Source organism: Alexandromys fortis, unplaced genomic scaffold (genome assembly GCF_014885135.2).
Source record: "Alexandromys fortis isolate MF-2015 unplaced genomic scaffold, M_Fortis_MF-2015_v1.1 scaffold_27, whole genome shotgun sequence".
Classification (NCBI taxonomy): domain Eukaryota; kingdom Metazoa; phylum Chordata; class Mammalia; order Rodentia; family Cricetidae; genus Alexandromys; species Alexandromys fortis.
Window position 1 is genome coordinate 1,145,889 of NW_026067952.1, and position 18,814 is coordinate 1,164,702.

At 45.2% G+C, this 18,814-nt stretch overlaps 1 protein-coding gene across 2 annotated transcripts in view; it reads right to left on the reverse strand.

Annotated features, from left to right (window-relative positions):
• The window catches only part of Arfgef2 (ADP ribosylation factor guanine nucleotide exchange factor 2), an 81,230-nt gene that overhangs the window by 12,115 nt on the left and 50,301 nt on the right, over positions 1 to 18,814 (reverse strand). For both annotated transcript variants that reach the window (XM_050151082.1, XM_050151081.1), the window contains exons 20-35: positions 17,758 to 17,886; positions 16,584 to 16,742; positions 15,472 to 15,619; positions 14,301 to 14,400; positions 14,105 to 14,145; positions 13,842 to 14,011; positions 12,248 to 12,399; positions 11,095 to 11,267; positions 10,146 to 10,306; positions 9,031 to 9,161; positions 8,771 to 8,900; positions 8,067 to 8,202; positions 6,890 to 7,028; positions 6,733 to 6,787; positions 4,234 to 4,348; positions 861 to 991 (exon numbers count right to left, since the gene is read on the reverse strand). In XM_050151082.1, coding sequence (XP_050007039.1) covers positions 861 to 991; positions 4,234 to 4,348; positions 6,733 to 6,787; positions 6,890 to 7,028; positions 8,067 to 8,202; positions 8,771 to 8,900; positions 9,031 to 9,161; positions 10,146 to 10,306; positions 11,095 to 11,267; positions 12,248 to 12,399; positions 13,842 to 14,011; positions 14,105 to 14,145; positions 14,301 to 14,400; positions 15,472 to 15,619; positions 16,584 to 16,742; positions 17,758 to 17,886 — 2,070 coding nt within the window. The remainder of the gene's footprint in view (positions 1 to 860; positions 992 to 4,233; positions 4,349 to 6,732; positions 6,788 to 6,889; positions 7,029 to 8,066; positions 8,203 to 8,770; positions 8,901 to 9,030; positions 9,162 to 10,145; positions 10,307 to 11,094; positions 11,268 to 12,247; positions 12,400 to 13,841; positions 14,012 to 14,104; positions 14,146 to 14,300; positions 14,401 to 15,471; positions 15,620 to 16,583; positions 16,743 to 17,757; positions 17,887 to 18,814) is intronic.

An 18,814-nucleotide genomic window follows, 5' to 3' on the forward strand; every position in this document is an offset into this window, starting at 1 on the left:
TCAAGCTAGTAAAGTCTCCAATGCAGCATAAGGTTATTGCCTGGATGCTGGACACTAGTTCTGCTTCTAGAATTGTTTACATGCAGAGACCCTCACATACAATACAAAGCTGTGCTTCCTAAAGAAAATCTGGGGATGCTATATTTATTTTGTGTGTGCATGGGTACCACACAGCATGTGTATGGAGGTCAGAGGGAGTCACTTCCCTCCTTTTACCATGTAGGTCTGGGCTCCAACTCAGGTTGTCAGGGTCAGTGGCAAATGCTTCATTCACTGAGCCATCTCACTGGCTTCAGGAGTTTTTATATACATATTGTTCCTCACATTTTTGTTGTAGTTTTCTTTGTAATCCCTTGGCTTACTTTTGTTTCTGTTTGTGATTTCTGAGACAAGGTCTTATGTAGCTGAAGCTAGCTGCACACTTACTGAGTAGCCCAGGCAGGCCTTGAACTCATGACAACTCTCTGGCCTTAGCCTACTGAGTGCTGGGATCTCTCACATGTACCACCACACAGCCTTCTCAGTTATTGATGATAAAGCTGTATAGCAAGGGTAGGGAGTTTCCCTGAGATAAACAAACCTTTCCCTAGCACCAAGGGAGGGTGGTACCTGGGCAGTGCTATGCTAGTAAGCCAACTCTAAGGGGAATAAAGACCTTTGCCTTTCAGTGTTCTCTGTGGTGTATGTTGTTTCACTGTGCTCAACTGCCAGTGAGCAGCACAATGTCTCTAAACGTAAGGGTAGACAGAGATGAGCATGATGGGATTGGGACTGCCCATCTGTGCTGGCTCCAACATGTTGCTGCTACTCACAGCCTCCCATGGACAAGAGTGCCCCAGCCCAGGCCCTGGGGTAGTTACCTGGGCAGCAACCATGTGCTCTGCATCCTCCTTTTTGCTGGTCGCAGGGTAAAACACGATGTTGTCAATGGTCTGTATCAACTCCAACTGAACCACACACTTGATGAGGAGGCTGGCCAACAGCTTCTGATCTACATAGATGATAAAAATTAACCCTGACGATGATTCAGTACTCTTCACTGAGCTCTTCCTGTGTGCCCAGAACACTTGTGGTGCTGTGGCATGGCAATGAATGAAAACCCTGCCCCCCCCCCCCCAACACCCACAGTGCCCAAAACAACAGGTAGGACCTAAGAGTGGTGCTTGGTGGCATGAGAGGGTAGAGAGAGGTGAACCACCAGGGTTGTATTGCAAGCTTAAGCAAAATACCAAATGTCTCCCCCCAAAAGTGGTTATGAAACAACAAAAGAAAAAGGAAAGCAGAAAAGGAGGGAAATTCAGGAAAATTGAAAAGGAAAGTAAAAAATTGAACAAAGATCTGAAGGTGAGAGAATTGACTGCAGAACCCGTGTCTTTCACCAAGTTTCACCGTCAGCCACAGCACTCCAACACCGCAACTGTGGGCTGAGCCCTCATGGCGGGCAGGCAGGGTGCCGACACCAGCTAGCTTCTGAAAGCAGGCATAGTTCAGTTTATAAGGGTTCGGGGAGCTCTTCTAAGTTCTTAGTTTCTTGGCCACTTTTTTCCATCTTGGAAGTGGTGCAGCTTTCTGCATCTCCTACTTCTCTACATCTTTGACATGCTCTTTAGGGCACTTGTACCCATGAGGTTCTAGATTTGATCCCCACCCCTGGAGTGGGGTATGAGGAGGTGCTCTTTTACCCTGTGGAATAGTGAACCTTTGCCTAATCACAGTTCTTTATTCTGACTGCTCCCTGTTCTACACTGCAGTCCTGCCATGAGAGGCTGACTCCATGCACCCTGTGTCTCCAGCTCGAGGGCTTGAGCATCTCAAAAGTTCTGTCTGATTCGTGGTCCACTAGGTAAAATGAAACTCTCCCTTAGCGCATGAGAGAACTAGAATGTTGGAAAGTCCAGCACAGCGACAGGAAGATGGAAAGAAGTTGTCTTTTTAAACGTGGGTGTAAAAGTCTACAACCGTGTAACAATTCTCTCTGCAGAATGTTCCAACTTTCCAGGGAATGAGGAGGAGTCAGTTCAGGGGTAGAAGTTTCCCTAGCATGTAAAGCTATGGGTTCAATCTCCAGAAACACCTAAAATGTTTTTTTTTTTTTTTTGGTGGGGGGAGGATTTTTTTTAATGTATATGAATGTTTTACCCACACAGACATTTGTGCTGCATGTGCATGCCTGGTATCCAAGGAGTCCAGAAGAGGGCATCAAACCCCCTGGAGCTGAAGTTATAGAAGGTTATGAACCTCCAAGTAGAACTGGACCCAAATTTAGGTCCCTATAAGAACAGGCAGTGCTCTCAACTGCTGAGCCACCTTATCTTTCCAGCCCCCTAATCAAACTTTAATTTTAAAAAATACAAAGTCATCTAGGTGTGATGGCACACACCTATGATCCCCAGTGCTCAGGCAGCAGAGGCAGTGGATCTCCTTGAGTTCATCAAGGCCAACCTGGTCAAAGCAAGTTCCAGAAAAGCCAAGGCTACACAGAGAAACTCTGACTCAAAAAACAGAAACAAAACAAAAACACAGTGACATTAGCTGGGCATGGTGGCACACCTTTAATTCCACACTTGGAGGCAGAGCTCTAAATAGCAAGCTCTGACCTAATAGCAAGCTCCAGGACAGCCAGGACTACATGCAGAGAACCTGTCTCAAACAAAAATTACAAAGAAGTTGTAGCTGACGGTAGTAAAAACCAAACTATTCAGCCAGGTATGGTGGCCATATCCTGGAGGCTGAAGCAGGAGTCGGGAAGACTGTAAGTTTCAGACCAGCAGGACTAAAGTTGGATTGTGGTTCACAAAACAGAACAAAACAAGAAATTGTGCAGACATTTTGGGCTCAGAAGGGAGGCTGAGTTGGGAAAGCAGGAGAAGAATTAACTGCTGCCTGCAGGCACAGCAGGGACTCCAGTCCCAAATACCTCTCCAAATGCAGACATGTTTATACCTGACCCCATCCAACTAATGACCGGATTTAGAGATGACAGATCAGGAACCTTTAATCCTCTGGCTATGAGCAGTCACCAAAGGACAGGACCTCAGTCCCAGGGGCCTTCTCAGTGGATTTCAAGGAGACTTTTATTCCTTCAAAAGGTAACAGGGATCACATATTGTCTTATCCTACTGTGGTGCTTCAGAAGTCAAGTCCGTGTTTACTTCACAGCCTGGCACGTGGAGAATGGGTGGGATTGCCCTGAAGACAAATGATGGGGACACCACTTCAGACAGTCTGGCCCTGTCTACCACACATTGGTAAGTTATAGCACCTGCCACTCAAATGCAAAGTGGCATTCTTCAAAGGACAGCAGAAAGACCAATGAGCTCGCACATGGAACAGGACAGCATGTGGCACATAAACAGGGCCATACAGTGCAGCCCTGGATGGCATGGAACTATCTATACAGATCAGGACAGGAGCGTCAAACCCAGAAATCCAATGCTAGAATTAAAGGCATGTGTCACCATGCTCAACGCCACAGTCCAGGTGTTTTTTCTTTGAAGTCACTGGAATTGGTTTGCAGAGCGCCTACAGCCCCAGGTGGGCGTGACAGACAGAGAGAGCAGGTTCTCACAGACATGGAAAACGGCTCTGGTCAATTATAATTAAACAGGAAATCACTCTAGAGACATATAATTTTACTGAGGTATTCCCAAAGATCACGCAAACAGGAGCAACCTTAACAGATGGCAACCTGGAAGCATCCATCAAAATACCAAATGTTCTTCTTACCCTCTAACCCCACTGCTAGTTAATTTCTAGGAATTTTCTAATGACGTGTGTTAATGCAGAACAGTACACAAGGGTGATAGTCACAAATGACAATAATTAAACAATAACTGTCCATTATTAAGATTCATTTAAACAAAAATGCATCTATACACTGGGGTACAGATAACAGCAGGAAGGAATGTGAAAACTATGTATTGACAGTGAATGGTGCATTAGGTGAAAATGCACTATCACATACTATCCTATAACTGGTATAAAAAGGAGAGGAAGATGTGTGTGTGTAGGTACATATGTGACTATGTACAAGCATGTATTTGCAAGTATATGGATAAAATAACTTGAGAGAGGCTGAAGTGAGCCTGGCAACACTGTGGCACGGGAAAGAGGAGGAGCAGGAAGAGTAGCGTTTGTTGGCACTTCTGTGCTTCCCAAACATCTGCGTCACATACGTGTCTGGTCCAGTTAAAATAACTAAATGGCAACACACCCAGAACAAAAGAGTCTTACTTGCATATGGTGCACCCTTCCAGCTGTCATCAGTGGGGTTGGAGAACTGGCTCTGTCCTCTCTCGGAGGCATTTCTGTCTATGCTGCTCAAAGACTGACGGTCCAGGTCCAAATCCTAATGTAAATCAGAAAAAACAAAAAAACAATGTTTGTTTCTCTTTGGTGTCCAGCACAGATGTGACTTTTAACCAACTTTTAATACCTATGGTTCATGTTAAATTAGTTGAAATTTCACAGTTTCCTATTTAAACTCAAAACATTTCTCTCCACATTATAATGATGAATGTGGCAGGTTTTTAATTAGGTCAAGTTCAAAAATAAACCAGCAATGTTGTAGCTTCTGATACTAAAATGAATATTTAAAGACAGAACTAAAATGATGAATGAACAAGATGGCACAGCAGGTAAAAGTGCTTGCTGCTGAACCTTGTGACCCAAGTAAGTTACTTTAGGTTTTTAGAGACAAGCTCCCCCTATATAGCCCTGGTTGTTCTTGAGCTTACTATATGGACCAGGCTGGGTTTGAACTTACAGAGATCCATCCACGTCTGAGCACCACCATACCCAGCAAACCCAGTAAATATTTAAATGCTATGCTCTACTTTAAACTGAATAAACTCTTGGGTAGTGAGATGGCTCAGCAGGTAACAGCACTGGCTACTGTATCTACTGTCCAATCCTTGGAATCCACATCATGAACTGAGAAGCACTTCTCCAAGTAGTCCTTTAGATACAGGCGGGCACACAAACACAATTAAACAACCTAGGGCTGGAGAGATAGCTCAGCGGTTAAGAGCACTTGCTGCTCTTCCAAAGGTCCTGAGTTCAGTTCCCAGGAACTACATGGTAGCTCACAACCATCTGTAGTGAGATGTGGTGCCACTTCTGGCCTGCAGGGATGCATGCATGCAGAACACTGTATACATAATAAATAAATAAGTCTAAAAAAAATATCTGAAAATAAAAATTGAATAAACGTTGACTTCATCTATCTTCATGTTTAAGGTCCAAATCCTTTTAAAATCTAATGTTCTTAGTGTTATTTGGGAATGCAAATGAATCACACGCCTTCCTGAAGTACTAAAACAAAAATTGTTTTTGTTTGTTTTAGTTTTTCAAGACAGGGTTTCTCTGTGTAGCCCTAGCTGTCCTGGAACCTGTTCTGTATTGGGAACTCATAGAGATCCGCCTGCCTCTGCCTCCCGCGTGCTGGTATTAAAGGTGTGCTCCACTACTGCCCAGCTCAAAACAAAGAATTTTAAAGAGAGATTTAAATCAGAATTTTTCGGTTAAGAGCATTTGACTGTTCTTTCAGAGGAACAGAGTTTGATTCCCAGTACACAAGTCAGGCGTCTTCACAACCACCTGTAACTCCAGTTCCAGGGGCTCTGAATCCCTATTCTGGACTCCATGGGCACTGTACTCACATGCACAAATCCATACTCATCCACACAGGTATACACATATCACAGTTTTTTTTTAAATTAAAATTTATGTGACTTCATACAAAAAATACCTGGGTGGTGGTGGCGTACACCTTTAATCCCAGCATGCAGGAGGCAGAGGCAGGAGGATCTCTGTGCGTTTGAAGCCAGTGTGATCTACAGAGCGAGTTCCAGGACAGCCAGTTATACAAAGGGAGACCCTGGCTCAAAAAAACAACAACATCACAAATAAATAAATAAAGCAAAAAATAAGATGATCACTTCTTTGGTGAGCAGGGCACTGTTAATTCAGGACAACAATAAGCAAGGAGCTGTTTGAGGATTCCAATAGAAAGATGGTCCCAGAGAGAACAAACTTGCAGTACTGCGCAGCTCCTGAGAAGACCTTCTTAAAAAGACACAGAGACATGCTCACAAGGCTCTGTGCTCACCTACCTGCATAGCGTGCGAGCCCATGGCATGTGCAGACACAAAGGACAAGAAATGCATGAGGGTTTTTACTGCAGGAGACTTATTTTAAAAAACACCTTTCTGTACTTTGTAGGAAATGATAAAGGCCTACTTAGTTCTTGGGGAGACAAGGCAGAGGGGCTCACTATAAATCCCCTGGCTAGTCTGGAACTCACAGAGATCTGCCTGCTTCTGTCTTGAGCACAGGGATCAAAGGTGTGCGCTACCACACCAAGCAGGCATGTTAACAGTAGATCTTGTGAACCTTGTGAACTTTTTCACTCCCGTAAGAAAACTATAAAGCATATAGGCTCATCGTTTGATGTGGGTTTTTTTTTCTCCCCAAGACAGGGTTTCTCTGTGTATTGACTGATGTTTTAAATTACATTTTATTTGCTTATTTTAAGTATTCGGGTGGGCTAGGAAGGGGAGGGTGTGCCATGGTGCACTTGTAGGAGTCAGTTCTCTGCCTCTACCATGTGAGTCTAGGGCATTGAACTCAGGCCATCAGGCTTGGTAGCAAGTGCCTTTACCCACTGAGCCACCTTGTTAGCCTAGGCTGACTAACCTTATTAAGATACGAGAAGAAAATAAAGGAACTTACCAAATGTTTATCTGATGACTCTTCCTCCATTCCCGCAGGTCTCCATGTAAGCAAACTTAAGGGAACAGGAGACAAGGCAAAGATCAGTGTAAGTTGCACCCGGGAGCCAGGCAATGTCCCCTGGACACACAAACATGGTAACCGCCTTAGTACTTACACATGTGGAATGGTGGTTTTGAAAATATCCAACATGCAATTGCAGGTTTCGTCCCAAACAGCAGGGCTGAACTTCTCTCCATTGGATATCACTAGGTTCTCTAAGCAATTAGTACCTGATCGCGCCAACTGCTCATTATCTGCAAAATCCAACAGCATCTGCCATTAAACTTGAACTGCTGTCCTGACACCAACCAAATGGAATCCAGGTCTTTATCTGATACTGGGAGGTAAGGATTGGAGCTGGAGGTCTGTAGGTTTTAATGAAACCAGGCTATAAAGAATCACATATTATAGCTGAAGTATGCCATTAAGAGGCCCAAGTTGGGGTTGGAGAGACAGCTCAGTAGTTAAGAACACTGGCTGCTTTTCCAGAGAATTTGGGTTAAATTCCCAGCATCCACATGATAGCCCACAACTACTGTAATTTCTACCCAAGGGATTCCTCTCATGGCCTTCATGGACATTTAGCACACACTTGGTACACAGACATACATGTAGGTAGAATACTCATGCACATAAAGTTTTAAAAATGTAAAAATATGTATTTTTAAAGAAACACAGTGATCCAGTCAGTTTTTCTGGTAGGGGTGGAGGAAGATGAGGGTTTTACTGCTTTAGTTAACTGGCTCACATACAGGAAATAGCAGAGTATGCAGAAAAAGTGTTTCTGATTTAATCACTAACAACATTCCAATTTTTGCCATCAAAATAATATAGCTGTTTGCTGCCTACCTTCAAATGGAGTCACTTTTCAAAAATCTTACCTGAATTTAATTAAGTTTGCCCTGGCCAAAATGGGATCCAGGTCTCACTAATCCATGATCTTTATCTGATATACAGCAACATGAACACACAACTACTCAAACGAAAGGATGTCCACAAAGTCCACTGATGAAGCTGTTGATTTTGATTCCAAAAGTACTTTTAAAAATATTGTACTACCAAAAATTACAATCATATAAAATCCGAAAGCACAAACGTACATCTCATCTTTTAGAACAAAACCAGTGAGATCCATCTCTAAAATGTGCTGTATAAAACAACCTGGGAAGGGACTATTGGATTAAATTGTACACAGTATCCCTTGGCATTACATCTATACTTTCATTGAAAGAAAATTAATTTTTCATTAGGCTCAGTGAGGAATGTTACCCCCTCCCCAACTTAATGAATACCTTGTTTAACGCACCACTGCAGCTGTGCAAACACATCAGAGAGAAGCACTTCATTCAAAGCCTCGTAGAACTGGGTGAAGACGTCACAAATAGCATACAGTGCGTGATTACAGGTGGTTGTCATCCACTCTGATTTCTGGGAAAAAAAAAAAGATGAATCTTCAAAACCAACCTCTGTAGTGAGATGACTATTCCTGTAGCTAGAACATCCTTTAGTGGTAAGTACCAACATCTCAACACCGTCTGCACCACTCACTCAGAACCACTACCTACAGAAACAGCTGTGTGAGCAAACGTGCACTGAGGAAGACGTTCAACACCATGACAGTCATACTCAGAACAGTGTGACTGGAGAAGGGCTTTCGTGTCCATGCTGTCCCCGGCTATTATGTCACTGTGAGTCCTTAGGGACCGGGAGATAGGACAAAACAACAAAGGTGAGCAGCCAGGAGCCGGCAGAGCTGGCAGGCAGAGTCCAGGGCCAGGTGGGAAAACCACGAGTTACTCCTTTCTCTCCCCAGAAAGGGATCACCCAGGACTAGCTGACGCTGGTCTAGGAGGGACATCCATCTGTCTACTTGACAAAGCACTTTAAATATTCAGTGTTTTCAAACCCCTGCTATTTGGCAACGCAACTCCAGGAAGGTTGGCTAGGCTTTGGGCCTATCACATCCACTTGTAGGCAATGACCTAGCTCCACCCACCTCTGACTGTTGCTCAGGGAGTTTCATGTTGTCAAAAATCCGAAACACAATTCTGAACAGGTCCTGCCACCAGTGTTTTGCAAAGGTGTGGCCATAGCTCTTCATGATCTCAAACATGACAGTGAGTCCTCTGGAGGAAAAGCAAAGGAGAGCCGGTGGGGAAAACACCAAAACCAAGATGGGGGAGGGAATGAAGCCAGGGACAAGAAGATGACTTATTTTAATAACATCAAGGTCCAGCTGCCCTGAGGACCCGTTACCTGGTGCGCACATCTAACTTGCATCTGTTAATGATGCAGGAGAGCTCAAACAGGATGGGAAACCAGCCTCTGACCCAGACTCTGTCACCAGGAGCCACATTCATGTCATCGCTTGTGTATTCTTGCAGTACCTGCAATGAAAATCATTTCTCAGATGCAGCCTAAGCAAGCAGTAGGGATCAGAAAGGCAACCACACATGGACTGAGCTCCAGACAACCTTTTTCCCAAATTCTCTGTTCAGCAGCATTAAAGGGGAAGTCCCAGAGAGACTGAGAAAGATATCAACCTGCCAATTTGAGGTGTTATTCCCCTATGAACCTGAGTGAGGAAGCTCACAAGAGCACTGGGGCAGACAGTGTTATATTAAGAACTGTGCTAAAGGGCTGGAGAGATGGTTCAGAGGTTAAGAGCAAAGGCTGCTCTTCCAAAGGTCCTGAGTTCAATTCCCGGCAACCACATGGTGGCTCACAACCATCTGTAATGAGGTCTGGTGCCCTCTTCTGGCCTGCAGATATACATACAGACAGAATACTGCATACATAATAAATAAATAATTTTATTATGTATACACTATTCTGTCTGTGTGCATTTCTGCAGGCCAGAAGAGGGCACCAGACCTCATTACAGATGGTTCTGAGCCACCATGTGGTTGCCGGGAATTGAACTCAGGACCTTTGGAAGAGCAGGCAAATGCTCTTAACCTCTGAGCCATCTCTCCAGCCCCCAATTTTTTTTTTTTAAAAAAAGAACTGTGCTAAAGATCAAAGGCTGCTAACCAAGTACCCAGAATAATGTTTGTGTCCAGAACATTACTGCAAGACACAACTCAATAGCAGTGGCTACTAGTTACTGAGTGCTTGCTATGTGCCCATTTACTGACAAGCTGCCCAAGGTCAGGTAGCCAGGGTCTTGCAGGCTTTGTAGACCAGGATGGCTTTGAACTTAGAGATCAGCCTGCCTCTGCCTCCTGAGTTCTGGGATTAAAGGTGTGCACCACTATGCCATGTCTTGGACACACTTTTCTAACACACTGACGGGAAGGGCTTTGTCAACAAAGGGTATTGGCCCCACAACTCTCTGGTTCTTCCCACAGAAGCAAGGATTGGAGACACACCCGAGGCCTCTCTGAGACATATTTCCCACAGAAGCGGATGAGCCGGATGGCCTCCATGCTGGTGTCAGGGAAAGCAGCATTGCAGGCAAACTCCGACAAGCACTTCACAGCATCCTGGAAGGAGTCGATGGCTGCGGGGAAGTGGTGCTGGAAGATGGTTGCTGGGGAGACATAAGGCAGCAGGGTTTGGAAATGGAGGTCAGAGCCAACTGTCTTCATGAATCAGGGCCTCTGGGGAAGCCTGATTTTCACAGCTGTTCTTTTTCTTCTTTGACAAAGTGGAAAAAACAAAGGTTATTCATTGTAGTTCTGTTTACAATTTCCATGAACACCAACATGAAACACTAAACATCTGCTCCCATGGGAAGTAGGAGCTTTCTGGGAGCCTGTCATGTTCTCATTAACCAGTGACCATGAGCCTTGTTTCAGCTGTTCTTGATGCCTTGTGTACTGTTAAGGTATCAACACTGAACCAACAACCAACAGCACTGCAACTCCCGCCTACAGCAAACTTGTCTTTCAGAACAAGAAACATCAGTATATAGTCGGAGCTCAACACCATGCGCTAGGTCATTTCCAAACTGAAAGTACCAACAGAAAGCACAAACAGGTGAAAACTGCACTTGGCAGACAGCAGAGAGGACCCCTGCTTGCCGTGAGGAGAGCACCATCTTGTTCTACCTCAGTTCAGAGTGTGTCTTGAGTGGCTTGGGTTTTCTACACTGTAGTGAGTCTGTACCTTCAGACATGAGACTTGCAAGGTTGAGAACTGGCTGTATCTCCTTCACTGGGCTGTTGTGAAGATGAACACATGCTTCTAACCCTGCCCGGCATGTTTATTCCAGAACTAGAGCAAGGAAGCTCCCATAACAGTAAGATGAACAGTTAAGAGGGGTTACCTGCTAGACTTCAAGAGGGATGTCAGAGGGGAGGGAACTGAGACACTTACAGACAATGTGGCCAGTGGTTTGGAAGGCCAGTTCCACAATGTTCCCATCGTGGTCAGAGGCTGCCTGGTGGAACACAGCAAAGATGTTCTTCCAGCCTGAGCGGATGTTGGCAGCTTGGGAGCTCACCATCTGGGCGATGCAGCGGATCACCATGTCCCGGATGGTTGGGGACCTTGGCAAGAGGTGGGAGGGTGGGAAGATAAGACACATTCTGCCTTTTCAGGCAGCACATTAGAAAACCATGATTGATTGATTGATTGATTGATTGTTGTTTTTTGAGACAGGATTTCTCTGTGGCTTTGGAGCCTGTCCTGGAACTAGCTCTGTAGACCAGGCTGGTCTCGAACTCACAGAGATCAGCCTGCCTCTGCCTCCCGAGTGCTGGGATTAAAGGCGTGCGCCACCATCGCCCGGCTGAAAACCATGTTTTAAAGCACACAGTAATGCATATTCGATTAGGCTCAGCTTCTCCTCCTATGCCACTGTGGAATTAGAGCAACTGACCTAATCACAGATTGATCCTGCAATCACAGAACCGTAAGGTCAAGGAAAAAGTGCTACTTGGTGTCCAGCAGAAATAAGGAATGGACAAGTCTGGATTTATAAGGATTAGGGCAGTGGAACCAGAGTTGGGATTATTTCTGACTTCTTGTTCATTGACAATGACCAGGCTACAAAGGCCTGTGTTCAATGACCACATGGCAGCCATTCAGAGAAGGCAGAGAGCAAGGCCACAAAGTAAAGATGCAACGTACAGCAAAGAAAGACTGACTGCTTACCTAACCAATTCCAAAATCCCAGGAAACAGAATTCCTGACTTTTTTTTGCCACACAGACTTTTCAAACTTGCTGGAGATGTGTATGCATATATATTTATACATATACACACAGATGCACACGTACATATATCAGTGTGTGTATGTGGTGGTGCTGGGGAATGCATGTTCGGGATTGTAATAGGACTGCAGACATTCTAAGCAGGGGCTAAGCTAATTCCAAGCCCTTGGACTATGTGTTGATTAAAGAGGTTTTTACGCAGTTGTTCAACCAACTACCAGGAAGAGAAATAATCCATCATGTGGTTGGTGGTGGGAGAGACTTTCAGACAGCAACAGGAAAGGTGACAAGGGTCTTTACAGTAAAGTACATTACCTATTTTTCTTCATTATATGCTCAAAAGGCCTCAGAAAATCCTTCTGAAATCTGAAGTTGGCTAATTCTCCTTTCTCCAGAAACTTCATGGAGAGTTGCCTCAGTGAATCAACAGCAAAGATGGCCACATCTTCATTGGGGTTACAGCCAACCTAGCAGAACAGGAAGTGAAAAACAGGTTCAGTGGAAGTGTTGTGGATGTGGGGTCTACATCAAAGGCAGGCAGTCTACCTGCCCACTCTCTGGGAGGCACATCTACAAAGACAAAGAATGCTACTTCTTGGCTGAGGCCTGTCACATGTCAACTGTCACAGTTAAAGACCAGCGAGCCTCCAGCCTCTTTCCTGGGCTGGGATTACAGGTGTGCACTGCACTCCAGCATGTGGTTGTTCTTTCTTTCAAGTATTTATTTTTGGTATATATGTGGTATATGTATACATGTGTGTAGGGTCGTGTGCAGTGCATGTGAAGGTGAGATGTTGACATCTACTGTTTTCCCCATTGCCTCAGACAAGGTTGCTTACCAATCCTGAGCCCACCAAGGGCTAGGACAACTGGCCAATGAGCTCTACGAGCTGGTCTCTGCCTCTACCGGGGGATACAATGTGCACTGCCTAGTCCAGCTTTCATGTGGGTTCTAGGGATCAAACTCAGGGGCATGATCATGCTTGCATAGCAGGACTTTGCAGACCAAGTCATATCCCAGTTCTCTGAATAGAATGAAATTTGGAGTGGAGAAATGAAGCCATGTCTGGCTTACTCCAGCACCTGTCTGTTTTAAAACAGCTGTTTGTTCTAGATGTCTTTGGCTTGTCTCTGACTTACAATAAATTGTAATTTTTCCAACAAGGTTTTGGAAGAGGAGTGGCAATGGAGCCTGTGTATAAGAAGTTCTGACACTGAATAGTGTGTGAACACGGCTCTGCTATGGTCAGTAGGAAGGGACTGTAGAATTTCATGCCTCCAAGCACCAATAGGTTTGTCCAGCTACTATAATGGTATTACCCTGTCCTAAATGAGTTTATTTTTAAAACAGAATGGCAATAATATATGCAAATTGGCTGCAAAGGATGGTATATGCCTTTAATTCCAGGACTTGGGAGGCAGAGGCAGGCCAACCTGGTTTATATAGTGAGTTTCAGGACATCCAGAGCTACACAGTGAGACCCTGTCTCAAAAGACCTTTAAAACAAAGAAAAGAAGAAAAAGAAAGGGTTATATCCAGGTTGGCCTACAACTTGCTATACAGCCAAGGATGACTGTCAACTCCATGCTGGATTAAGGCATGCGCCACCATGTCCTATTCGCGTAGTGCTGGGGACTGAACCCTGGGCTCTGTGCATGATAGGCAATCACTCTACCAAGTGAGCTACTGTTCCAGTCACAGGTATGGATAGGAAAGTATCTTCATACTATTGGACTTCTAATTCATTTTACATGACTCCAATCCAAATATAAGCACAACATTTATTCCTATCAAGCTGATTTCACAGGGAAAAATGAATTGAGGGCAAATCCCCCAAATGGAGCCAATTCTTCCCATTCCTGTTTTCTGTCAGCTGCTGCTAAGTGCTCTTTAGAAGCGAGCAGTTACCTTGTTGAAGTGCTCTCCAATGACATGCCATATCCGAGACCACTGCAGCCGGATTCGGCTCATGTTGTAGTAAGATATCTCCACAATCTTCTGCAGGCTGAACATCCGGGGATGGTGAGGGGAGGCCAGCTCATCCATGGACACAGCACACAGCCAGCGGACAAAGTCAACTGGAGACAGCAACGCATGAGAAGCCCAGTGAGAGACATTCACACCATCACAACAGGAGGCATATACAGTTCTCACAAGAGTAAGACACATACCTATTGCATTTCCATCCAGTCTGGTAGAGCCAGTAAAAATTCTAGGGGGGAAATTGAAATTTCTCAAGAACTCAGATAAGGAAGAGAGAAAACATTAACAGCTAAACAGATTGGATTCACCACACCCAGAAGCTAATAAATGACACCAGGTGCAGGTTGTGTCCTGCACGGTGTCCATGGAGAACAAAAGCATTACCTGTCCACTGCAACAACCACACTCTGGGAGCTGGTTTCACCAACAGACTCCTGGAAGCTGGCCATTTGTCTTTTATCAACACCACCACTCACCAAATTACCTAAAATACAATGCACAAAATTTAGGCTGAGCACAGTGGGGCACACCAGTATTCCTAGCACTAAGAGGAAGAGGCATAAGGATCACAAGTTCAAGGCCAGCCTCTGCTACAAGCAGCAGGATGTGGGAAAACTGCTTCAAAAAAGCAAAGCAAGTAAACAACAGGAAACACCCTTTGCCTCAGGCAAATACAAAGGACATAAATGAGAACAGGAATGCAAGTTAAACACACTAAGAACAAAATGCTCCACTGCTGACAGAGTAAAAAGCTTACATTTGGGGTTTAAAACACATCCTTGCTATGGCTCTCTTGCTTGTAGACCGGCTCCCAATGCTTAGGAAACAAGCAAGGGAACAGCCAAGAGCTCTGAGAACACACAACAGCGGGACACTGGTGGGCTGAGCAGGATTTCACTGCAGTCATCCTCCACAGCAAACAAGGACAGCTGCTGTCACCACCCGTGCCCCAGAACTTGAACTGTACTGGCTGTACTGTGCCACTCCACTGTACTTGGACCCAGCAGCCTCGGCTACCTCCCTACCACGTGACTCTGCTCAAGTCACTTCCCCTGTGCTTTAGTTTTCTCAGTTCTACACAAAGGGAAGGTAGCAGTTCCCATATCATTGGATCATTATGAGGATCAAATAAGCTAAAATATATAAACTGGACGCTCAGAATGTGGCCTGGCACATTTGCTTGACGTTTTGACTATTATAATCATTACAGAGCTGACCAGAGTCCTTCAATCCATAGCAGAGATGGGAACAACCATTTACTCTAAGAACATGGATGAAGTGTAGTCAGGATCTAGCCTCTCCCAAGTAGAGACACAGACAACAGTGAAGCCCCTACTGCAGGGGGCCCCAGCAAGGCCCCAGGTGGAGAAGGAACAGGAAAGCACCCTACTCATGCTGGAGAACCAGATGCTTTACTCAACTCGATCACACCAAGGCACTGGGGCTGCAGCTGCACAGGAAGAGGACAGACACAGGGTAATCCTGATGTGACAAGGAGAGCATCATCACTGTTAACCTGTGAATCTGTGCTGGCCAGCTGGGCCTGGTGTCTTACCGAGGCCAAGACCCAGGAATTCTTCTCCTGCCAATGTGTGGCCCTTCAGGCTCCCTTCTCTTTCCCGCCCGGAGCCAGACAGATAGCGAGTCTTCACCCCAGTTCCTATCAGCTGAGCGAGCTCCAGCTGGCTGATGCATTTCAAGATCTAAGAAGAAGGGGTGAGAAGTGAAGCCTTTACAGCCAAAGAGAGGACGCCTAAGTCTTCAGTCTCTGTGTTTCCTGGAACACACAGTTTTTCACACTAAGAATAAATCATAGGCCCTTCAGATGGCTTCCCTAAGGTCAGAATTGCTGGCTAAGCAGTAGTAAGAGTCCTGTCTGTACAACTATGATTGTGGTTTTAAAAGCACACTACTAGACACCATTGTTTTCTAACTATTAAAAAGCAAACAAACAGCCAGTAGTAGTGGCGTGTGCCTTTAATCCCTGCACTCAGGAGGCAGAGGCAGGCAGATTCAAAACCGGCTTGGTCTATAGAGCTAGTTCCAGGACAGCTAGGGCCACAGAGGGAAACCCTGACTCAACAAACAAACAAAAAACAAACAATAAACAGAAGTATTGGTACAGCAGGGTTACACACATGGTCAAAAATACATGTGTATGTGTAAACCTTGATTGAAGCAGGGTGCTATTTGCCACGAAACTCAACCCGTGTGGTTGGACCTTCTGCTTCTGCTCCCCAACCTGTCTACTTTCTTCCTCGGACACTGCACAGAGCCTCCCTGGTTTCCACACTGTTCCTTCACCTTGCCACCTGTCTTTCCCGGGGGTCTTTGCATTTCTGTTTTTCATGTTTTGAATGGTGCTTCTCCCAGTCCATTCCTTCAGCTGTGATCAGCTATGTGCCCCACCAAAATAAGTTTCTTAAAACTCTCCTGACCCCACCCCAACACCAGCCCAAGTTGCACTCACTGCTGTCTGTCATTATGCACGTGTCTGCTGACTGTTGTTATCTGCCGTCAGTGTCAAGAGAGCATAAACTGTACTCACGGGCAACTTTCAGACTCATGCGGTAAAGGAAGGATTAACTTAATCAACAGAACTAAGCAGAAGAGGAAAAGACATAAATAAGAGGCTGAGCTATCCCAAGAAAAGGCAGGGACGCATACCTCATGCCAAGAGTTGCCAAGGTAGTTGCCATCAGTGTGAGCCACGGTGATGAGCGTCTTTATGGTGTCAATGTTCTTCTGCTTCATTTCCGTGATGCTGGAGCTGGCTGTCAGCAGGGAGAAGCGAGCAAGGGCCTGAACATAGGCATCTCGTTCCAGCTGAAAGAGAAGCCCAGAGAGCACTGTGACTCCACCCTCAGTATAGCCACTCACATAGCAGGCTGGCACACTGAGCTTTCATGCTGTTTCCAAATGTACACAGCAGGCTTTTGGCTCACCAGCCCTCCAGCCATCCCACGCTGGCATGCTTCCACCACTGGACCACCCGAGGCTCTCTATGCACAAGCACAGGTGAGAACTAGCTCTTTGCAGTAACAAATCACACACTATCTGTCCTGTGTTCTAATCTCTGCTGGATGCCAAGACTATCAAATAAATGCTATTATTTACAGCAATTCTGTAAGGTAGATATAAATGAGGAGCTAAACAGTGCCTCTGAGTTTGGAAGGGCAACATCACCTGGCTAGAGAAGTACCAGAGTGGGCTTTGAAACTTCAGAACCTCAGGTCTTGATACAAAAGAAAAATCCCTAGGAAGATGGATGGGGACAGAATATTGAAGCTGTTAGAACAAACTAATGGGCACATTTTTACTGACCTAGAAGCAAGGTGTGGAACAGACACCAACCGTGTGACTGTACAAAAGCTTGAGACTGCATTGATTTGTTCAATGTTTCAGGATTCCAACAAGGTTTATATCAATGTTGTATTCAACCATCTGCTTCCTCAGAGCAGGGTAGGAGATAGGGAAATCATAGTAAAAATGGGTTATAAAAAGCAGCAGCAGCTGGGGGAATGCTGGAATAACACTGAGAGCTTCCAGGCAGCTGATCACACCATGCACTTTACGAGGGAGCAATGCCCTCAACCAGACACTTAAGCACCAGGGCATGTAAGTACGGCATGTGGACAAAGAGGCTGCTCTGTCATCGCTAGCTGAGTAGTTAGTTTTGATCTGGACCTACAGTATTCCCCCAAGCCACAGTTGTTTCTCAGTGGGAATGAATAAGCGGTTTGCTAAAACAGTTAACTGGAAATGCCTGGTAGTTTCAAAGCTTTTACAATCTGCAAAAACAAACCATGGTATCTCTGGAACCCCATTCACTTCTACCCACCTGCATTCCAAAGATGCAGGCGATGCGGACTGCACACCTGATGCCTTCCAAACACAGGGAGGCCACCTCTGTGTCATCACAGTTCTGCAGGCCAATGCTATAGGCTGCCAGCAGCGGCGTCCACACCAGCTGCCAAGGAAGCAAGTTTTAATAACATCCGGAATTTCAGTATGGCAAGAGCACTTAGAACAGTGGTTCCCAACCTTTCTAATGCTGTTAACACAGTTCCTCAAGTTGTAGCGACCCCAAAACCACAAAATTATTTTTGTTCTTACTTCATAACTACAATTTTGCTACTGTTATAAATTGTAAATATCTGATAGGCAGGATCTTTGATATGTGAGCCCTGCGAAAAGGTCAGTTGACCCCCAAAGGGGTCAAGACCCACAGGTTGAGAACCAATGACTTAGCGTCCATTGTGTCAGAGGAATAGCCAAGACGCCATGTTCACTATAACTTTGACTTCAATCTATTCCATTTGCAATATAAAAACTGCTTATGAACTGTGATCACTATAAATGAATGTACTATTTAATAAACAGTGTCAGATTCCCATGAAACTGGAGTTCTGAATAGCTGCTAGGAGTGGAACCCTGGCCGTTTGCAAGAGCAGCCTGTGCACTTATCGGCTGAGCCATCTCTCTAGTCCCCCAGAATCACTTCTCTCCATAGATATTAGCGATCAGAATGGTGTGTACACCAAAGCATGTAAGTGGGAGACAGAGGCTGGCGATCTCTGTGAGTTCAAGGCCAGCTTGGTCTACACAGCTAGTTTTGTAAGGACAGCCAAGGTTACACAAAGAAACTCTGTCTCAACAAAACAAAACAAAACAAAATACCCAAAACAGTCCTTTCATAATGTCATGTGTCTGAACAATTATTAATTTGCTCAGTCCCCATCAAACCATCCAAACAGTTAAAAGATGGAGAGTGACTGACCTGACCAAGGCCAGCCACATGGCTACAAAGTAGCAAAGCCAGGATTCAAACCCAGATGGTAGAGAGCAGAGGCCATGGTTGTGCTGGCATTTGCAGAAGGGACTCCCTGTTGAAGCAC